This window comes from Anguilla anguilla, chromosome 11, assembly GCF_013347855.1.
Source record: "Anguilla anguilla isolate fAngAng1 chromosome 11, fAngAng1.pri, whole genome shotgun sequence".
Taxonomy (NCBI): domain Eukaryota; kingdom Metazoa; phylum Chordata; class Actinopteri; order Anguilliformes; family Anguillidae; genus Anguilla; species Anguilla anguilla.
In genome coordinates, this window is record NC_049211.1 from 30,534,341 (window position 1) to 30,557,099 (window position 22,759).

General features: G+C 42.2%; 1 protein-coding gene across 13 annotated transcripts in view; it reads left to right on the forward strand.

Moving 5' to 3' along the window:
- The first annotated feature begins 1,913 nt into the window (after nucleotides 1-1,913).
- LOC118207312 (basement membrane-specific heparan sulfate proteoglycan core protein-like) overlaps nucleotides 1,914-22,759 on the forward strand; it is a 140,323-nt gene continuing 119,477 nt past the window's right edge. For 9 of the 13 annotated variants that reach the window (XM_035380762.1, XM_035380767.1, XM_035380769.1 and 6 more), the window contains exon 1: nucleotides 1,915-2,326. In XM_035380762.1, coding sequence (XP_035236653.1) covers nucleotides 2,252-2,326 — 75 coding nt within the window. In that variant the 5' untranslated portion in view covers nucleotides 1,915-2,251. Of the gene's footprint in view, nucleotides 2,327-22,759 lie in introns of all 13 variants that reach the window. The other 4 variants (XM_035380773.1, XM_035380774.1, XM_035380772.1 and 1 more) reach the window with 3 other exon arrangements.

The following is a 22,759-nucleotide window of genomic DNA, read 5'->3' on the forward strand; positions in this document are numbered from 1 at the left end:
ACAGTTCTACATGACATTCCTGCAGTCAGCATGCCAATTGCATGATCTCTTAACTCTTGAGGCATCTGTGACATGGTGTTGAACAAAAAAATTCTACATTTTAGGGTGGCCTTTTATTGACCCCATAATAAGGAACACCTGTGTAGTGATCATGGCTTTTAATCAGCATCTTGATATGCCATACCTGTGCAGGAGATGGATTATCTTGACAAAGGAGAAACACTAGCTAACAGTGATATAAACAAATTGTGGGCAGAATTTGAGAGAAATAAGATATTTGTGCACATAGAACAAATCTTTGATGTATTATTTAAACACATTAAAAATAGCTGCAAAAATAATAGTGTTGCATTTATTTTTTTGTTCAGTGTATTACAAATTAGAATTTCGATTGGACAGGTTTTTAAGACGTTGTCAGGGGCGACAGGGCCAATGCTTTCTTTTACTCCATGATGATTTGGAATCTCTCCAGTGTATATTGCAGGTAGACATAACATTATTTTACTTTAACTGGCGTCTCAAAGGTAAATCTTAGCAGGTCCTGCATGCATGACCTGTTCTTGCAATGAGCCTACTGGAGCTTGGAATGTTGAACTGCTTAATGCAGGGGTTTTCCATCAGTTTTGATATGGGGACCCCCATATGGGCATCCCAGGGACCACCATTATTAGTTAAATAGGGTTGTATAATAAAAAAAAAAGCTGTTATAAAGATTGCGAACCGTGGGGTGGGTGGGGAAGCGACCGAGGGGGAGTGCGATTGCAGACCCCCTGCAGTACCTTCTTGGACCCCCTGTTGAAATCCCCGGGTTTAATCCATTGATATACATTCTGCAGCTGAGTTGTAAAATTCAAGAATTAATTGATTAGGCCACCATGGGTTTCTTTGTCTCTTTTCATTACCCTGAATGGGGCCTGGAACTCATTTGCTTGTCACCCACATAGTGGTTCTTATCTAATCCATGAACTTACTCTGGGCTAATTCTGCCCTGACTGGGTGATTGTCCGCAGCTATGAGGGACTCAGGGCCCAAACAGACACTCGCTGCCCGGTGGCTTTGATTTGCAACGTGGTGAGCTGTGTATAAGGCAAGCTGCCTTCTGACCCACACTGATATAACACCTAGTGTTCCTGTGTAAATACACATTGAAGGGAACTTTGACATTATTTTCTGCATAGGTGAGTAGAGGAATTTTTCTGCTTCAAAATATGTAGATAAGAAATGGACCAACCCAGAGACAAATATGTACATGCTGTAGACCCAACCTCCCCCATGAGCGAAGTGCTACACTTCTGAATGCTTGGAGAAAATGCATCTCGGGCTTAAAATAGTATTTTTATCTTACCTAACTAAGTATGCATTGGAAGTAAGTTATCTTGTTTACTCACTGACTTGCAGACACTCTGGGGTAATAGAGCTCAATTTCAATTTGCCTTCCTGGTAGACCTACAACAGGCTCAGACTACTTTACAAGTTGAGTTTTTCTAGTTGTGGATTGCACAGATACTGCTGTTGATATCAAAAATATATTTGGGGGCAGCTATAGTTTTCAACCAGCTAATTGTTAGTCCATGCTACAACAGTACAATTGTGAGTTAGTTTTACTCTAACAGAGTTTAACATGAGTACAATGATCAAATGTACCCTATTAGAGTTTACCAGTGAACATTTTACTGTGTACATTGTACCCTGAGCGCCAGCTACAATACATGCAATATCGGCTTGAACTGCCGTATGGTTCAAATACTACGCTCAGAGCTCGTCTAAATATATTTCAGCAAATGGTGACCTCCTGGTGGCGTTTCCTCCCGTAGAGGGATCAGAACTGAAGCTGGCTGACTATATATCGGCGCTGCGGTCCTTGATGTAACCAGCGAATTCCACTCCGCTTTTTACCTCAGCCTTTGGCTCGCTTATCCCAGTGGAATCGGAGTTCAGCGACTCTCGGTGGCTATGCAGACCTGCTTGTTGGGGTGGAGAGGAAAGTAGGGTCTATAGAAAGAAAGGGGATTTATTTTCTACATACAGTATTTATTTTTCCTTTTTAATTTTTTTTTTTTACAGAAAAATTGCAAGGAAACCTGCATTAGGTGGATGAAGTCCCCGCCGGCGCGTGGGGAGAAGAAACGAGAGGCCTTGCATAAGTAGAAAGTGTAAAAAGTGCACGAAATAAAGTCACCCAGTGGCACGAAGTGAAAGACTTTGGTTTTCCTTTTCCCAGCGTGTGAAGCTTGTGCTGGGCAGGGGGAAAATGGGGACGAGGATAGTTCTGCACACCGTCACGGGACTTTTCATCTCTTTCATTTTAACTTCGCATCTGATCAATGTAAGTGAACATTTACTCGGAAGTTTAATTTTTTCATTTTTGACAGAATTTAAGTGAATGCTATTTTGGTGTCTCCTGCAAAAAAAGTCAGTTATTGTGTCAATTTCTTAAAAATATATAGGCTGTCTGTACTCCAACGAAGTTGTGCCTTCACAAAATGCATGTAGCTATATCCTAGTTTTTTCGTATCGGGCACACAACGCGTTAAGTGTAAATAACGCTGCTTAAATCTGATCAGAATGGCTGCCGATCAACTTTACCATCTGATTCTAGTAATCAATATAGCCTATGTTGAGTATTGCCTAAAATTATGATCTACTTTTCCGTGTGAAATAATTTCCAAAGCCTTCGTTGTAAGTTTATTGGGTCAAAACGTGTACCTCTGAGGTTGCGACTTGCCTGGAGATAACTTCGCTGGTCTAATTTGGTGCATAGAAACAGTCTATTCATAGTTGGTCTTACTGGCGTCTACATGCCTTTTAACTTTCTCAGACTTATTTATTTGTATACTCTTGGGTATACACACCTCGATCGCCCTTCGTACAGTTTGAAGTTGTTTCCTGTACATTCAGTTTCTCACACGCGTGCAAATATGGGGCAGATGAATGGGGTGGTGGGTTAATCACCACGCTCGCTTACGGGGTCTTTTTTTCCCCATCCACTCTGTGCCAGCCTGATCGCGCATCTTCGTTTAAGTTCATCGCATATTTATTAATTTATATATTGCAGTTGTGTTATTTCTGAGGATAGAAGTAAATTGCCTTAAGGTAGTATTTGCCTTCAGAGCTCATGTAGGCTACTGCAGTACTGGAAGAATTGTTGTAGCAGGTTGAAGTTAGCAAGTTTTATTTATTTATTTATTTATTTATTTATTTATTTACTTACTTACTTACTTACTTACTTACTTACTTACTACGCATTACTCTGTTCGTTTGTTCTTGAAATTGTGTGCCAGGTTTGTTGTGATGTTTCTCCGTGAAATGGCATTGTGTGCATTGTAGGCTTTTTTGGATTTAAAGATAAGCTAACTTTGAACATCGGTCCAACATGAAGTTCAGTTCATATGAAGCTCAAGCACATTTATTTAAAGTACATTTTTTCCACAATTCTAATAAAATATAATTCAGATGAAACAATTGAGCTGTGTTAGCTACTCCGAGGTTGGTTCGTTAATTGAATCCTGATATTCTGTCCGAACTTGATGTCACGTACAGGCTTGATGTCACTCGGTTGGCTGCTGCTAGAATGTAGACCAGACTCCTCGTTCCATTAAGATAGCGTTAAATGTAGTCTACTGTATATGCTAAAAAAAGACAATTAAATGTAACATCCTTGCTTTTCAGAAAGTGTTGAGACTCAATCGTCAGTAATAATAATAATAATAATAACAACAATAATAATAATAATAATAATAATAATAATAATAATAAATGTATTTTATATAGCGCTTTTCAAGAACTCAAAGACGCTTTACAATAAGTGGTACATATATACATGCATACAATGAAACACAATTCAGAGAGAAAAAAAAGCCGCTTTTCGCCGCTGCTTCTTCTCCCTCGCCCTCCAAGCTCTGTGTGTTTCCTGGCTCTGCATTTCATGGCAGTATGACACAAAGCATTGTTGACCCAGGGGAATTCGGCTAAATGTGTGTGCCATCAATCCCCCATTTGCCATAGCCTTAAACGCAATGTGTGGTCTGTAAACCTGTATAAAAATTTAAAACCTTAATGAGACATGAGATGGGACGTTTTAAAAAAAAGATTTTTTACCACCCCAACCATGTCAGGAACCGGTCAAAGTTGGCGCTCAATGTTCTTAAAACAGTTTATAAATTCCATCAGCCCAGTCGCAGGAAAGCCGTTGTTAACTGATTACCAGATGACATTAATTCTATGTGCGCAACATGTTGTAATCTTGCAGTCTGGAATGCCCATTGACTTCAAGGAATGTGGACATACGGACATTCGTTGGCCTATCGTAGGGTAACAAAACCAAACGAAGACAGAGGTGTGGGTAGTGAAATTGGGAACCTGAGAGTGTGGCGCCGAGCGTGTAAACCATGATTTATGCTATAATTACCAAATATATCATTTTTGAGTGATGGCAAGTATTTGAAAGTGTCCGACGAGTAAATGCGTGGAAGGACTTACTTTTCGCTTTTTGACATGCATGGGGGCCTTTTGTTTGCGTAAGAAATGGAGGTTCCCCAGTGGGTAGCTGGGAGGTACAGTGGACCTCGGCCCCACGGGTGCGACGGTGGAGGACAATGTGCGCATTCTTTCTGCCCAGACCCGCACTTCGGTTGCAGCGTTCTGACATACTTAGCCAGCCATTCTGATTTTCACTTAAAAATCACTTTAGCTAGCGAGACGCTTGGGAGTGTCCTGCTTTGATTTTCTGGGTCTGGGATTGTAAAACAGTTATGAAGAAGATACCCCATTCTACTGAGTACCTTACTCCACCAACTGGACATTGAACAGTACTATCAGAAGTTTTCTCAGAAGAAAAACCTTTTCCCCTTTTGAAGTTGGGCCTGTGTTAATTGGAAGTCTTACAGTGCATCTTGGTCTCCTCTCAACAAATGATTCTGAATGGTCGCTGTGCAGATAATTGATATAGTGGACTGTACAGGGATATGTAATATAAGATTAAATCCAGAAGTGTGTTACTTCCTCAGAACAGACATGGAAGGCACACTGTGAACTTAATTGAATTATCTTGACCCCAGAGCATCTGTTTTTACACTCTGGAGTGTGCAATTTATGGCTCAGGCTTGGCTTAACTGTGTTGGCATTTGCTCTGCTACTGGTACCCCCAGCATGCTGGAATGTTAGCCCTCTGCCCATAAGTATTAATCAACACTATCAGTACATTAGTAACAATGTTTTTTTGGTCTGTGGTAGAACAGTTAAATAAATTGCCCCTATGCTGCTGCTGACAAGCATGGTACTGTAGTTGGTAGAGAAATAATTCAGCGGACACACCAAAATTCATAAGCGCCAATTCTACTGTTCATCTTCAGTAATTCCGTTTTCCTATCTGAACTTGCCTAGCACTGCTTGATTTTCATCGCTTTCTCAAACATGTGCACACTTTACTTAAGGGCATTACACATTTCACTACTGAACAGGTTGATGCAATTATACATTACATGATGTAATTATAATGAGTGTTGATCATTTGCCAACAAACTGCCTGTTCTGCCATTTTACGGGTACATTTTTCTACTCATGAATTTGAATGTTTTCACCAGGGAGCACTATATTATGCTTCCTGTATTAGCCTATACTGTAACATAACACAGACACTCCATTTAAAAATAAAATGCACCATGTTACTTCTTGGTGAGAAAAGGGGAGTAATTGTGAGATATGCTTACCACCTGCTGAATGCAGAGGGTTGCAAAACTCAATGGAATAAATCTGCAAACAGCTTTCACACAAAATGTATTCTTCAACAAAGGGATCTATCAGGTTGAGCTGTGGAAAAACCATGACAGTCCTATACCTCAGGCATAAGCAGAGACTAGACTGAATACTTTCCAAAGACTTCTGAATTACATTTTGAAAACGGTCTTCGCTTATTCTTGTACTATTTCCCTTGAAAATAAATCTGTCAAACATTGAGCTGACAGTGGATCTGGCTGGTAGTCGTAGTAAGCACTGTAAGTAACTTGGACGTTGCAGGAGAAATCTTGAGATGTTTAAACAAGAAGCTGAATGTTACAATGGAACAGGTTTTAACTTAATATCAGCAGCACAAATTTTTGCAGTGTAAAAAATGGAGCATGAGTGTTGAAACTAATTACAACTTCAAAATGGAATTGAACTGATTAAAGTTCAAGGTAGTTGAAAATTGAACAGTTGACCAAATGTGACTTTACTATGCACTGCCCATTGCTTTAACCTAAATCTCTTCATCCTCTGTCACCACTTTAATTTGTCTGCTCAGTGTCTGCCAGGAGTGAATGGCCTCTTCCCCCCACCCCACCCCAGTCAGGATCCACCCATGGGTTTCTTCCCATTTCCTCCAGAGAGTTTTCCCTGGCCATTGTTGCCCTTGGCTTGCTCTTGGGGGCCTGGGCCCAGCATGTCTGTAAAGTGCTTTGAGTCATTGGTCCTTAGTAAAAACGTCTATACAAATAAAACTGAATTCAACTGAATTGAATGTGGATTTAAAAGAAGGATAATCCTGCAGAAGGATAAGTGCCGTTTTCAGTTGCAAGCCAGTAAAAAGTACCCAAGGCCTGGGTGTTAGCTCAGTCACTGAGGTGAAATGCCCTGCATTGTGCTAAACCAAGAGCACATCGCTGTCTCAAACATGAATTTTGACCATATGCTATATTTATAGTACTGCCAGTCAACCTATATAACTACCTGTACACCTCCACAAACTCTTATTAGCATTGAAGTGATGTGGTTTGTGATTCCATTGATTCCAACCAAACCAACACGGGCATCAACTATCAACAATGTTGGTATGTTTTGAATCAATGCCTTTGTTGGTTTGTTTGGACTCAATACCTTTGTTGGTTTGTTATGAATTGATGTCTGTTTTGGTTTGGTTGGAATAGATGCCTGTGTTGGGTTGTTTAGAATTGACACCTGTGTTGGTTTGTGTGGAATTGATGTCTTTATTGGCTTAGTTGGAATAGATGCTTGTGTTGGTTTATTAAAGCCAAGGCTCAGTAATGCCAACTATATCACCACTCTGTCTGTGGGCAACCATGGAGATTCGTCCATGGAAGGCCTGTCCCAGCTTTATGGTAGAGTAACTTAACTTCATGCCGGGTGTGCTGGCAAGACCAAATTGTTCTGGATTCATGTGACCACGCACAGAGCAGTACAGCTAAAGTTATTGTTGTGGCTCGCCGAACCTTTTTAAAAATCTGTAACATGTCACCGATTGTTCCCACCTCGATTTAGCATTGCCATTTTATGCACGTTCAGGGGCTGTGCGCTATACAAGGCAAATAGCGGAATGATTTTCTGCATGGTCCAGTGACACCTTAGTTCGAAATATTGAGTGTGATTAAGAAGTCTGGGAAGATTAGTTGCTGCTCATTTTGTTCTCTTTCATATCTTGTTTGTGAAGCAGGCACTCATGGTTTTTACAGGAGCAGAGCCAGATGTCTGGGGATTAGATGGTGCTAAACCGATGCCAGCCCTGCAGAAATGCACTTCATTCTGTGTGGATACGGGCCTACCATGTAACAAAATCAGTGTTTCCCACTGGTTTAGAATTTATTTGTGGCTTTTGACTCATGTACGTGTTCGTGTTCTAGTGCGTATTTTGTGTTCAGGCACTTTATTTATTTATTTATATTTTGTGTTCAGGCACTTTATCTATTTATCTTTACTTGTGTCTTCAGGTGAAAATTAAGTCTGTACGGCACTTTTCGCATCAAGTTGTACCGGCGACAGAGAGAATAAACAGAATGCAAAAGAAAAGAAATTAAAACAATTTTTGCAGTAGTGGTTTCAGGTACAGACAAACCTTTACGCTATCAGAATGATTTGGAGGATAATATAATCACATACAAATTATAAACATAAGTTAAGGGCTTAAAAGTCATTGGCGCCTGATATCCAAATGTCCTCAGTTCTAAGCACAGTGATTTTCACAGTTAACCTTTTCATTAGCTATCCAAGCTAACATTAGCTGGATGAACAATGATGGTAGGTAAATAGTAGCAATAACATTAAACCAAATAATATTGATAAATTTGCAATATTGGTTAGGTTAGTATTCTATGGAAAACTCTGCAAAATGCCAGCTCTTTCTCTTTATGTGCCTGTGTTCAATCTTTTCAGTTCAAAATTGCCTTTTTTATGCTGATCCCAGTTTCCCTCTTTACTCTGGTCAGCATCAGTTCCATCACCCCGCACGCAAACACCTTTATACATTATTTACAGGATGAAGAGGAATGGATCACATGCATTACGCCTCGGATTTTAGATCCGTCAGCCCAGTTACTCATTGGCTTAAAATCAATCCCTCCCCACAGCTGCTGATAAAGGAGAGGTTTTGGCCTTAATTTGCTTTTCACGTTCCTCTGTGTTGGCTGTGTTGGTCCTCTGTGTGGTTTTCCCTCAGCTAATTTGTAACCTGGTGGCGGTCTCACACAATGTGGAAAAGGAGGTGCCGGGGTAATGGGGCAGGAAAGCAAACAGTGGCTCAGTAAAGTGGTTTGCTCAATGAACAGCCACTGGCTCCCAGAGCACCACAGAGGGGGCTGCCTCAGAGACCAACTTTTTTGTAAGCTGTCCCCTCCCAGTGATGCACCACGGCCGCCTCCGGGCGATGGAATTCCTTTTGCTTACCGGAATTGTGGACAATCAGTGGTGTAGCGACAGCTCCAAAAGACCTAGCACCTTAGAGAGCCCCTGGCAATGGTATCCCTTCTTTGGGCAGGGAGGAAATTCCCCGGAGGGGAGCCCACTTTTTGGAGGTGAGGCAGTGGCGGCACGCCCTCAGCTGGAGCGGAGGCAGGGCGATTTATTTGTTCACCAGCGAGGCGTGGCTGGGGGGGAAGCCTGGTGTATGTCTGATGGACAGGTTTACCGTGAAGCTACAACATTGGCAACATTTTTCTGATGGTGGAATATTATTTTATTGTAATTACAGTAGTACCTCCATGGGCTATATTTGTCACTTAGGGAATGGAAAATAACTCAAATTTACCATGTGCTGATATGTGCTAGATAAATGTAAAATGTCCCTTGGAGTGATGATAAATCATAACATTTGTAAAATGTCATCCCATCCCCATGCAGAAAAAGTTTACATACTGTAGTGTACTGAAAAATAAACAAGAGTGAATGATTACATATTATGGCATGTGTACCACGTTGTGTGACAATCCATTTTTGGGGAGGTTTTTGGACCCCTAGATATCTTAGACACCTACACTGATGAAAATATAGTTATTCCCACATGAAAATGATGCAAACGCAAGTTTCATGAGTTAAAACGGTTGATTTGTAGTGAAATATATGATTATGCTGCAATGCATAATTTAGACATTTTGGATAGATTTGTAGACACTAAGGGACACCTGGGTACACTGCTTGCCTAAATTATGAATATAATCATTTCTAATTTAGTAATGTAAATGGGACAAGTGTCTTTCTTCATTTAAGCCATTTACTCCGCAATGCTCACATCTGGAGTTATAAAGCCTTAAATGGAACCCCTCTCCTAGGGAATGATTGGCCAGATTTGGCATCTGTGTGAAAGGGTTAATTAAATTGCTTCAGTAAATATCCAGGTGTATAAATGGCTGCATGTGAAAAGTAAGTCGCTCTAGATACAGTCATCAGCTAACTGCCCAAAATGTAACATAAATATAAATGGGCCGATACCAAAGTTTAACTCAGTACTTTTGTCCAATGAGTGACTTTGTCTTTGGCCTGGCCATGTTATCTGCATTGTATGCATGCGTTTATATGCATTTGTGTGTGCCTGGGTATGTCTGCATGTGCATGTATATGTGCATGTGCACAGTGTATGTGTGTACGTGTGCATGGAGTGGATGTGCATGTGTGTCTGTTACAAAGTGGGTGTGAGGCAGTATATAAACACAGCTGCTCTTCTGATGTTGTGGCTTTCTGCATGTGTGGACATGAGTTGCAGACACACACACACACGCACACACAATGCATTCTTCCATATCAGGAGCCTTTTGTATAACAGGGTCCCACTGCTTATGTCCGGTTCTCTTTGATGAGGGAAGTCACTGTGGGATCAGGAATCCTTCAGAGCTTCCAGACTTTTGATCAGGAAAGGGTGTCAGACTATAAACAGTCAACCACGGTGACTTCATTACGCTCCATAAAAGGTGTGTAACCCTTTAAGGTGAGATCACAAATATTTGATTAGAATGTTCTTAACTGAACATTCTAATGGTGATGCATCACTCAATACTGGTAATTGAAGTTCTAGAACAGTGACTTTGAATTTTGAAAAAGCTTTCCAAAAAAAACCTACTCTTCTTAATCACAACTTTTTTGTAAAATTTAGTTTTATTTTGACAGGATAAAGCAAAAAAACAAAACAATCAAAGAATGCTATATAATGTTGAATATTCTTATTAAGGAAATCTGCACTAAGGAAATAGAAAACATTAACCCATTATTCTGTTATTAAATATCCAAGCATTGGAGAAAACAACAAGGTCATAATAATCATAACGCTGAAACATGACACTTTGTCTTCTGAAAGTGGAAAAATTCTTTGCTAGTTCCTGGCGTTCCTTGTTGAATTGGAATGGCCAGTTTGTCTAGAGTCTGGCAGTTGCTTTCACCTTTGGCAAACATTTAAATTCATGGGCATGAATATAAACCTTAAGCATTGTTTAAAAGAATGCAAGGGGCACAGGGTCATCTCTGAACACATGAAGCTTACTTTGTGTTGCAGCTGTGCTGTGATGCTTCTTAATTGATAATGCAAAATGAAGAAATTTGGAGATTATATCTACTAAATTTCAAGGTCTGGTTTACCTCTCAGCAGGAGAAATAGGACTTCTAAAGTGATATTCTCTGGAAAGCCAGGGTTTCAGGCCATATAGTTTATAGCCTAATCTTCTGGATATGTGTGTGGATAATGTTGGACATCTGACTCATTGTCTCGAGAAACTCAAGGGGATTACATACAAAAATTACAGTTTTAAGTCCAAAAAGGCCCCCGCTTTTTCCTTCCTTTGACCTAAGTTGACCTCGTAGTGCAGGCCTGGTCTCGTCTCAGATGAAAGGATACCGATTTTGGCAGGGGATCTCTTCCACCCCAATAAGGTGTGAGTTCTTTTGGAGCTGTTGCTACACCACAATGCAGGCGAGCAAAAGGAATTTCATTGCCCGGAGGCAGCTGTGGTGCATCACTGGGAGGGGAGAGCGGACGAAGAAGTCGGTCCCCGGGGCGGTGATTTTCTTTGTCTTTCCGGGTGGCGCGTTTAGATGTGCCGTAGTAACCCTGTTAGCGTTCCTTCGTCTGGTTTGGCGAGATGTGAGCGATTAGGTGGAAAAGGTAAAATGTGCGTAATCCTCGGATACGTTTCGCGGTATGGTTGTCGCTCGTTGGGTTGAGGCTTGCCGTGGCTTACAGGGCATGGCAGACCAAAACAAAGAGTGAAGCCGTGTGACGCCGCTGAGAAATATGGCCACAGTCCAGCGCCTGGTTTGGGAGTGGCTTCCTTTCATACAGCTGCCAGGGTTCTCCCTGTCTGCTCCCCCTCCCTTCAGGAACACCTCTGCTCGCAAGTCAACACCTTGGCTCTCCCTTGGCCCGTGAGAGGCACAGATAACCCAGGGAGAGCCTTATCGGGCCCGCTGCCTGTTTGCATGTCAGCGGCTCCCATTTGAGAGCAGCGCGCTCCGCCTATCTCTGGGTGCCCCCCCCCCCCCCCCTTTTGTTCCTCCCCCGGAGACAAAACAAGCCTGCGACCTCAGGTGGGGCCGGCCCTGCCGTGGGAGCGATTTAATCGGCTCCTTCCCCGGTCCCTGGCTCGGCCGGTGGTAGTGTGGTCTCGTCCTTGAAGCCGATAGCGGTGAAACTTTGTCGCGCGCCTCCTTGTTTTACCGTCTGATCTATGGGAACGTTTCTGCGTTTGGGGCTGGTTTCTTCCAGCCAACGTGTGTAATCTGACCAGAAACCACCTGATGTTCTGACTAATAAAAGTGGAATGCGTTGTCTGGTTTCTCTCATTAAGGAGGATCTTTACAGCAGCAGCTGGCTGAGGGGTGGTTTTGGGGGGGAGGGGGGTGGGCAGACCATGGGCCTGTCCTGCGGTTTGTCATCTTAAACCCGGGGTGCTGCTGCTGATGCATTATTCTGTGGGGGAGGTGTAGTTGTAGATTATTTGCAGGTCAGTGAAACCATTTTTCTTGAAACGGGAGTCTACTCAGGATTTCCAGTGCAAGCCAGAGCGTATCCAGCTCTGTGTCATCCATAATTTTTCTCTCAACAAACGTAGCATTCAGCTTCAGAGGTATGAACCGGCCAAAAATAATTTAAAAAGCACAGTTGCAGTTTCCATGAGTGCCCATTTTTATCAAGGTGAACCATTGCAACCTTATGGTCATCACTTTGAGGTTCTCCCTTCTGGACCTCGTTTTGAAACACCATTGGCTGAATGTAACCTCTACAAAAGGTCATTTGTCTCATTACATTACATTACATTACATTACAGGCATTTGGCAGTCGCTCTTATCCAGAGCAATGTACAACAAAGTCTCAAATGCAATTTATATTATAAGACACAATTATGTTGGAACCGTATATATTTCTCTCAGCAGCCATAGTTTATGTAATGTCTTGTGCAATATATTTTTTTGTGATGTGATCTATTTTTAACCCTCTTGAGATGAAGCTAAAGACAACTTTCCAGCCTTGTTTGGACAATAAAGTTCTATTTTATTATATACCCTCCTTGTACTCTTGTAACTTGCCTGTACAATGTAGCTCCTTCATGCTTATCTAAACTGTTTAAATGCCAGATATTTGTCTTGGCATGGACCTGCAGTTTGGACCCCTAGACTCTACCTTTGGAAAGTGTGAGTGAAAGTTACCTCCTGTTGTGTTATTATCCAACTGCTTACTTCATCTGTTTAGATTAAAGTGCTGCTAATGTAGCCTCCCAGCAGTATTCTTTGGAATGTAGAATTATTCATTTTTCAGGTGGTTTTATATCAGCAGCTATATAAAAGCTAAACTCAGTAGCTGCTCTGTTGACCCACGCTTTACTGGTACTGCAGGAAGCAGGAAGTGTGACCAACGAGGCCAAAGGTCGGCTGGCCTTGCGGTGTTAACCAAAGTAGGTCCATTCCTTGCGTGTCAGTAAAAAATAGAAACACGGTCAAGCATTTGCACAGCGTGATGCTTGGGAATGTGAAAACAGAATGGACCTCTGGCTCTGTACAAAAGAGCTAATATTTACAATGTTACCAATGACTTGTGTCCACTCATTCAGCTGATGCGTTCCTTCCCTTACATTTGCTATAATGGCCTGTATCATCTCCGCCTTTGATCCAAAGCTTAGCCTTCATCCTTTAAATGATGGGTTGATACTTTACATTGCAAAGAACATTCAATATGTACTTTTATTTAAGTAAATCTCAAATAAAAAAATACCTTGTAGGTTTGATAATCAGCAGGTTTCCTCGTTATATGTATGAAAACATTGATACTTGTAAGACACAATATTTTCCAGAGTGATAGTATTCTGATACTGTTTAAGAGCATAGTAGTATGGGGAATTTTAACTGGATTCACTCATTCCACTCTTGTTAATGAAGTAAAATAACTAAATGAACAATAATTTGCAATTAGACTAGGGCTATTAAAAGTATGCTTTAAAGTGTATCTGAGGTTTAAGCACCCACCACAGTGCATTGGTCCTGGTTTAAGCCAGCAGCAGAGCAGGACTGCTGGGGCCTAAACTTGGCCTTTTATGAAAAGAGATTAAAGTTAAGGTCTCCAGGCTTTTCACTCTTGATAATTGCTGTCATTATTTCTGTCCAGGGTGGCTTGCTTCACATGGGCAGCAAAGCGAGAGTCGAAAGCGTCACGCGGCTAGAACACGGTTGTGTGCCACCCTGTGCTCTTCACTCTTGATTTCGGTTCTCAAACCACCGACTCATATTAAGGCTGTCAAAACTGCCATGAAATTGAGTTCGAATATTAGCTTTTGTAATTCGTTGGAGTTTGAATATATTTGAATATAATTTGTCTATAATTCACAAAAATAAGCTGCTTATTGTCGGGCGCAATATGCATGTGATGCTCCCTCTAAACTGGCCTGCGCGTTATTTTCCGCAAGCCGGCAGTAGAATAGAGGACATCGGTGAGCTTTCATACTAGGTTACTACATCTGGGGCCTCATTTATAAAACGTATTTTAGATCAACTTTGTGGAGCGTACGTAAAAAATCGAATCACGTCAAAGTAGTTATTTATAAAATTTTATAAATGAGCCCCCTGCAGTTTCTATAGCCTAATGCACAAATGCATAAAGCACTTTCTCGTGGATGTAATTTGCCACAACTCGGCATTTATTAATTACAATAATAGGGAAATTATTATTTATAGGAAATCCCTGTTTATTTCTTAACACAAAAACTATTCAAACGGCTAATACCTGTAGCCTAAAACAACATAAATTACTTACTCTGTTTAGTTTAACTTCTTTCATCATCCAATTTTATCAAAATCTTCAGAACAGAAAGGAAACATAGCCTGCCATGGGTACATTATTTAGCCTAAATTGTTAGCTGACCAGACCTGTTGAACGAAGTGAAAAAAAGAGACTGGCTCGCGAGGCTAGCTGACGAGTAACTTTAGGTGTCCATGGAGCTGAAAGTATCACCGGAGGTTATTGGCAAGGAAAACCAGACGATCCTCTTGCTCTGGATCCAAGGGAAAAACGTTTTTTGTTGACAGAGGCAGTAACGTTAGCACAGGAAATGAACTTTGCGTGCATGAACATGATTCGCTGCATGAAATTAAAGCCTGTATATTCATGTTAATTACAAAACGCGGGATCCAAAACTAATATTCGAATGTTCAAATTTAGATTCTATTCGAAACGATTTTCGAATAGTTTTCGAACTTCGAATATTTTTTGACAGCCCTAACTCACATTGTTGCCCTCCAGACCAGGCACGACGGTAGCCTTTCCGCCGCCCTAGGCTAGATCGCAAACCGAGGTTGGTGGGGCCAGATTGCAAAGAGAACGGTTGCAGACCAGTTTGGCGCCCCTCCTCCCTGGATGGATGACGCCCTACTCGCCTATTCCTAGACCCGACCTTGCTCCAGACTGCGGTGGAGGGGAACGCCTTTGTGTTCCCGCTCCAGTGGAAAGCCTTCTGTGGCCTTCAGACAAAGTAGCTGCTTCATTGAGTGTCCCTTCGTTGGAGGCTGAAGTCATAATACGTTATTTTGATGCGTCTGATGGTTGGTGGAAGGGTTTCTAAGAATGGAGTTGCTCGTGACTGCAGGTGGGGGTTGCAGACTGAAACCCAAACCCGTTTGATAGGGAAAGAATGCCGAGCCGTAGATTGGAATCGTCGTGTTTTCCCTCCCCGGCTGCGATCACCTGCATTTCCGGAGTTCCCTCCAGGCACCGCGTGTAATGCGTTGCAAGGCATCGCTTTGGGCGCCGGATGTTTCAATCCCAGGGTCTCACGCTGTCGTACTCCAGCTGTAGAACTGAATAAGTCACTTCAGCTGCTCCATGAGACAGCCAGCTGTGTCAATAGCATGCAATTTTAAATGTAAGCGGTGTAAGTCGCCCTGGACATGGGCGTCCGCCAGTAAAATAAACAACGCGTTCATGTGACCATCACTGGTCAAGACCGTGCCGGTGTTGTGTATGCAATTTCTCATTGGAGCCTTTGCTTCATTGAAAAGACAGTTCCCATACGTCAAGCAAGGAGGCACCTAATAAATGCTAATAACTAATTTCTCATTCGGTGGGCACAAACGGAGGCCCGTCCACCGTGAGTCCTGGTATGATCGCGTCGGTCATCTTGCAGGTCGCGGACGGCAGTTGTGCGCGCCCGTCGGCCTGTGGGTTTTGACACGGAGGAGGAATGTTCCGCGGCTTTCGGAAAATAACGCGGCGGTGTGTAATTTTCTCTCTGCCCTAACCTCACGTCGTCTACTCGGGTTGAGCCGGACTCTCACCCACTGCATTCTTGTCCGTAGTCCACAGCCTGCAGGGTGAGCTTTCTCTTACACAGAAACGCTCTGAATAGCAGCATCTAAAATACACAGATTAGAGGTGTACATTTCAGTGACGATCTAAGTGTAGGTTGCTGTAATTAGCATTTTGCAATCTCTTTGTCGACAAAAGAGGTGTAGTCATGTGAATACGGAATATTTGTAGTTGAGAAATAGTTTTTGAAGCTTTTGGTGCAGTGTCTCCTCCTTGTACATTGAAAGGACAGTGGTTGAGTTGAAGGACAGTGAATGTGAGTGAGGCCAAGAGTCGGGCAGCCAGAGGAATATTGCACATCTGAGTTGGTTCCCAGTTGCTTGCTGCATTTAGATTTCTGTCAGAAGCAAAGAGAAGGCGGTTCAGCTCTCAAATGCAGGCATACTGGAAACAAAACGAACACAAACCGAAGTCAATAACATGAATTATGTGTTATTTGTCAGCCCTCGTTCAATTTAAAGCCAAACTTGCAAGAAGGTCTGCAACCAGCGTGCATCATCTAGGCAGCTTGCAAAAAATGTTGAAGTTTAAAATGTATACTGCTCTTTTAGTCTTCTACGGTCAACATGACAGTTCTAAAAAAGAACTGTAAAAGTTTCTGTAACATGTCTGGCTTCACATAAATCAAACAATTTGATAGCATTGAAACAGAACAGATATCTAAAGCATGTGATATGATGCATATGTTGCTTTGCGAGATAGGAAATCTGGTAGAGATATCAAGTGCAGGCTGATGCACGACTACAACCTTGAGATACAGATTTGTGCCAGGTGGGGCCAAAATTAATTACAGCCTCCTCAAACATGGCGGGTTCTCTGAAACATCAGAGGTGTGCCATAGTGCTCGTCTCATTGCTTTGGTGTGTCTCAACGGGGGTTTTTATTCGAAGCGTATGTGCTCGACTGCTGTCCAGAAGAGTGGTTCTTTTTTATTCTTTTTTTTTTGTTAAAGAAAAGGAGTTAATGGTCTCTGTTTTATTTCTAATTGCTGGATGGATGGCTGCTGAAGGCCATAAAGCACACTGCTGCGCTTCTTGGTACAGGCTGGCAGCCAGCTGTTTTCAATTCGCTGTGCAAATACTCTTAGGGCCTGATTTACCAAGATCTTTAGCACGTGCAAGAACCTTTCAGCGCAACGCAAAACCAATAACACGACCGATGATCGGTTCACTGGTTGTGTTGTTAGTTTTGCGTGCGCCAAACGGTTTTGCACGTGCTAAAGGTCTCAGTAAATCAGCATCGTATTTAATTTCCTTCTGATCTGAAGGAATTTTGCACCCATAGATTGCTACACAGGTTTTAATAATGATCTTTTTTTTTGTTTCTACTTGTGTCTGTCTCAGAAGAAGGCTTGTGTCTTACAAGTACCGTCTCTTTTTGCCTGCTGGCTAATAACGGTGTACAATATCAGGCTCTCCCAGAATAACTGCAATTTTCTTTTCTAAATTAATTTGAGAGTCTATTGTTGTGGTTGCCCATCAGGCCACACCCAAATGCCCAATCTCTCCAATCCCGGGGCGATGTGCCTTCAACAGGTCTTTGTTCCGCTTGCGCACTCAATCTAAACTCAACCAATTATTAACTCGGCAGCAGCAATGAAATAACTCTTCATGATGGCTGACAGCCCTTGTTATTTAAAGTGTGCTGGGATACCTGCTGGAAGTCTTTAGCTCAGCACCCCTGTATTTAGCAAGGAGGTCTTCCTGCTGGGCTATAGTGCGTGTCTGAGACACAAAGCCATGCCAGGGCAGTGAGCTGGCACTGGGCAGTGCTGCTCCCTGACCTGCATGGCAGGGGCACCAGGCCTGCCTGAGGATGCTGGTGTAATTTCACGTAGTTATCTCACCAGAGTTCCCTTGTGCAGGAACCATGGGAATGATTAACACAAGGAGATTAATAGATTAATGAGTCCAGGATTTTTTTCATTTGCAACCCACATTTCTTTTTCCTTTTTTGAAAAAGGGCAGACAAGACTAAACGGCTGTGAGTTTTTGTTGTTTGATCAACCCAGGGTGCAATGCGCCATCCAGGCAGTAGCATTCACTCTGCTGTGAATCCAGTCAGCATGCCCTCAGTTCTGGAAACGTTGCTGAAACTGAGTTAAGGGGAGGAGTGGTAACTTCCGCAAGAGAGAGAAACTTGGGCTGTGAAATACTTGCTGAAAACCCAGTACTGATTTATTTTCTCCTTTAGAAATGTTCATCTGGAGGACCTCTGTAGTGGCCTTAGGTAATGTTATGCCTAGTACCCAACCCGTCTGTAGAGTGAATGCACATTTCATGCATATTGACTGATGGTCGTAATGTCAAAGTGAAGGATGCATGCTGTATGTACTGTTGTGCAGTTTCACACAGATGTGTGGAAACAGGCATGTGTGGCTATAATTACCTGGTATTACAGTGGGGAAGGGAGCCGTCACATCTGGTCCCGGTGAATTGGAAGGGAAGGCCTCCTGCCTCGGAATTGTCGGATAAATCTCCCTGGCAACCAGATGGCACATTTAGGTGTAGCTGTGCTGTGCGAGCGCACCTTCAAATTAGGTCTCTCTTTGAATCTGGAACACCGGTTAAATCTTAGGTTTGGCCGAGGTGGATTTTTTTTGGTGTAGCTCTGATGCTGAGAAGTGAATGGCTTTTCATTTCCTCCTGTGTGTTTGTGATTATTTACACGTTTGTAAGGCTGCTTGATAGTTTAAATATCCCACTGAAATGTATAACGCCTGTCCCATAACACAATTCAATCACATAACACTTTGGTTCCCTTGGTTAGAGTGGCGGATCCCAAACTCGGTCCTGGGGCCCCCCTGTGTGTGCTGGCTTTCGTTCCAACCACAGTTGCAATTCCAGAATTTTAACAAGTTGTTAATTTTTCTTAATTAGGTGCTTTCCATGCTTAGAGTATTCACCCTCTTAAACCACATTATGCGAGAAATAGCTATGCATGCCCCAAGTTTACATTGTGCTTCTTGTGCTATATTGCAATTTAGTTAAAAAACAAATAAATTCTTGATTCATGGAGTTCCAGAAGACCCGTGAATGGTAACAGAATAACAGTGATTATGGTGGTCATGTGAACGAACAGCTGTCAATCAGGAATACAGAACTCCCCAGGGACAGGATAACTTGATATCACCAGTAAAAAAAAGAGAAAGTAAAAACAAAGAAGGTCATTGACTGGTGACCTGTCATCATGGGACATAGAGTTCCTGTGCCCAGCCTGGGTTCAGTTGACCCTGTTTTCAGGTCAGTCTCCCTCTTTCAAGTCCAATGCCAAGTGGGGTTACCTAATTTTTCCAGTGAGCAGTTTTGCAGTGAAGGAAAATTACCCATGGAGGACTAATTGACTTAAGAAACATGCCAGATTGGTGAACATTTGAAAAAACATGGCTAAATTTTATAATAAGCTGTTTCCTGGCTCTTGTTTCTCACTTGGTGGTTGGAGTGTTACTGCATGTAATTACAGACACCTTTTTCACTCAAACAAAAAAGAGAAATTTTCTTTAATTTTCTGAAATACCCCAGTCAGTTGTATCTTCCAGCTAAATGGTGTTTTTTCACATTTGGAGAGAGCAGGTAAGTTGGTGCCGGCCTTGCAGACAGGACAGAAAAAAACATTTCTGCTGAGGTATCCCCAGCAAATGAGATGGCAGAACTTGAAAACGAGCTGTAAAAAAGTGTTGCCTCATTGGTCCTTTCTTTTTTCCATGTGTTGGCATGCACATGTTAAACAGAAAAACCTCTGTACCAATGTATGTCACCAACATGGGTAGCGCCTTCAAGCATATATAGCTTGTGTTTGGTAATTGGCCATGAAAAGATTCTGCTGTAGTCTTGGGAACTCGGGATCTAATTTAGATTTGGGTTGTTATCTGTGGTGTTAATATTAAGGTTTATTTAGGAAAGTTTGGGGGAAGGGTATGTAAGCGAGAGCAGGGATACTTTTCTTTGGTCTTCTCCTGGGCTCCCTTGCTTCAGCTGAAGGCGTGGCGTGGTCTGTGGAGAATTCCTTCCTTGCCCCCCCCCCACTCCGATGAACAATGGATTGCTCTTAGATCTCCTGAAGGGGCACTGCTTGTGTGACAGCCACAAGTGAATGGACCATGCCTTGTAATTATCACCATTTAAAGAAAGAAGGCTTAATTAAACTGGCTATATTTGATGTTAAAGCAGGCGGGCACCTGGCCTGGGAAGGGGAGGGGGGGTCAGAATGCATAATCTCATTCCCAGGGCCTACAGAGGCAAATGAAGGGGGGAGTGAATTCGACTAGGGGGCAGAGGGGACTGGAAAATGAGCCGGGCCAGTCAAAGGAAAGCTACCATTGTTATTAGTGATAATTATCTAAGGTAGATGGGGATAGGTTAATGACAGTCTCACACTTGCGCTAGGTCACAATTAAAGTGAGTGAAGAGGTTTCTTTCTTACACCCCAGGCTGACATTGAGTGTCTGTTAGTGGTGGTTTTCATTTGAGTCTCTTTTCTCATTTTAAGTGTCGCTTAAGAGTCCTTCCTATGAACTACATGATATCAATTAAATAGCACGTAACCGTTTCTGTGCGCTCGTGGCAAACAGATTATTCAGTATGTCATATCCGCATTTCTCATATGTTTTTTGTTTAGCATGCTTATTCCCTTTTGCAGATGATTTTAATTTTGGTGGCTTTCATTGGCCAGGATTGACACATTGCTCTGTTTCTGCAGGCTAGGCTGTCATTGGCCACTCCTCTTCATGAGAACCCAATAGTGAACGCTTGCTTTGTCGGTGGCGGAGAAAGTGTGTTGTCTGTCTGCATGAAAGTCTGAAATTGTCTTCAGGCATTTCAAGCCTAATATGGGTTCAGGAAATATAATATCTCTGCTGGCACCATTTGAAAGGACTGCTACATCTTTTGGTCTATTGTAATCGCCTTTATACCCCCCTAAGGCATTGTCCATCACCAAGTAATTTTATTAGATTCTCTGCATTTCCTGAGTCCTTAAAAGACAATGAAACCAAGCCTAAATTATACGTTCTGTGTAACGTATGTTGTTATTAATACTGACGTCAATATTTATGGTTCAAAGTGGAGATATATATCTTTCAAGCTCAGTCTGATACCCAGGTATCAGCAGCAGGTAGTAATCCAGACATGCCGTCAGATGTCTTAGCCTGGTTACAGACATGTGTCGTGAGTCATAATCCCATAGAATAATAACAGTTTGTGTGCTTAGTTTAGCCCCTTAAGTATTCTTGAATTAGTCTACTGTATGTAATAAATGAGCTCACCAACTTTTAGCATGCAGTTAAATGTAATGCAATTTATTATAATTTATAAACTCCATAAATCACACAGTTTGCAGCCATATTGGTTCTGAAGGTCTTCCCTGCTATGACTAGAGAGTCCAGACTTCCAGGTCTGCACTGACAATGGCGAAATACAGTATGTGAACCAAATATTTGTGGGATTTTCCATCCAGGCTAGACCTGGAACATTCGGGAAAAACACATCCCAAAATCGTTGTCTGCAGAGCTGGCTTTATTCCCATTGATCATCTTTTAGTGCCTTCATTGTGCCGAGGTGTGTGTTCTGAATGATGCAATTCCAGTTGCTTGGCAGCGGTTTAATTGCCCCCTTGGATTAGAACTCATGAATGTGTGAAATCCCTGTAGGGCTTCTGTGGATGTTTTGGAGGATTCATATCAGGATCCCTATCAACATATTTACATTCAGTCTGATTTGCTTTGAAAAGCTTTGTTGGCCGCGGTAATAGTCCACGCTTTAACAAAACCTCCCCAAATCCCAGGATTCATTAAAAAATCAAGACGTAATGGGATGTGATGCAAGGGACCTTCTGCTAGAAGTTTTCAGGGGGATTGTCTGGTTTTGATATTGGACCCAGGTCATTGAACATAACATGTAAAATTTTGAGTAATCTGATTTAACTTTGCCTTGTTGGCCTTGAATGAGCGTCATGGCTGGCATTCTGTTTATTTCCAGGCAAACAGCTCTTCCACCCTTTCATTCATAACACTGCCTTTAATCCTCATTCACAGGAGCCTCTTTCCCCTTCTTTTCCTGATCTTGTTTCTCTGGTCTGCCAAGATTCCCACACCGGTTTGGGTTCCCTTTGAAGATCCAACCTACGGCATGATTTGGAAAATCCACAACTAAATTAGCAAACTGCACCTTGAAGTAAAATAAACTGCGCTTTCTGCTGCAGTTCCATGGCTCACAGTGTTTATTTGAATGATGAATCAACGATCAATGAATAATTGATTGAAGTAATCATTGAGTATGTGCTGGTTTTGCTCTGGAGTAAGTACAGGAAGCACTGCATGTAAAGACAGTCAACCCCAATCAACTGCAATAAGATTTAGTTGCACTAATACATTCAGACTTATGTATTTTGTATAGTATGCACTATATTGCCAAGTTCTTAGTTGCTGTATCCTTCCCATGATTCCTTGGAGCTCTGTGCCTGAGGATGCACAGTGCAAATATTTTGACTGGGCCTGTAGAATGCCAGTGTACTGTGGGAACTTGGACCCGTCCAAAGACCCCTCCACCTGGCAAATGTACCATCTGCTTCTCCCCAAATGCTCCAGACCCCTTTCCTTCGACCCAGTCACTGTAGAGATAATCCTGTGGTTTGCAAGTGGTCTGCTGCTTGATCCTTTGTCAATTGACAGGGGAGTCTTAATTCCACAGATTTAAAATAGAGAATAGGGCAGAAGTCAGCCAA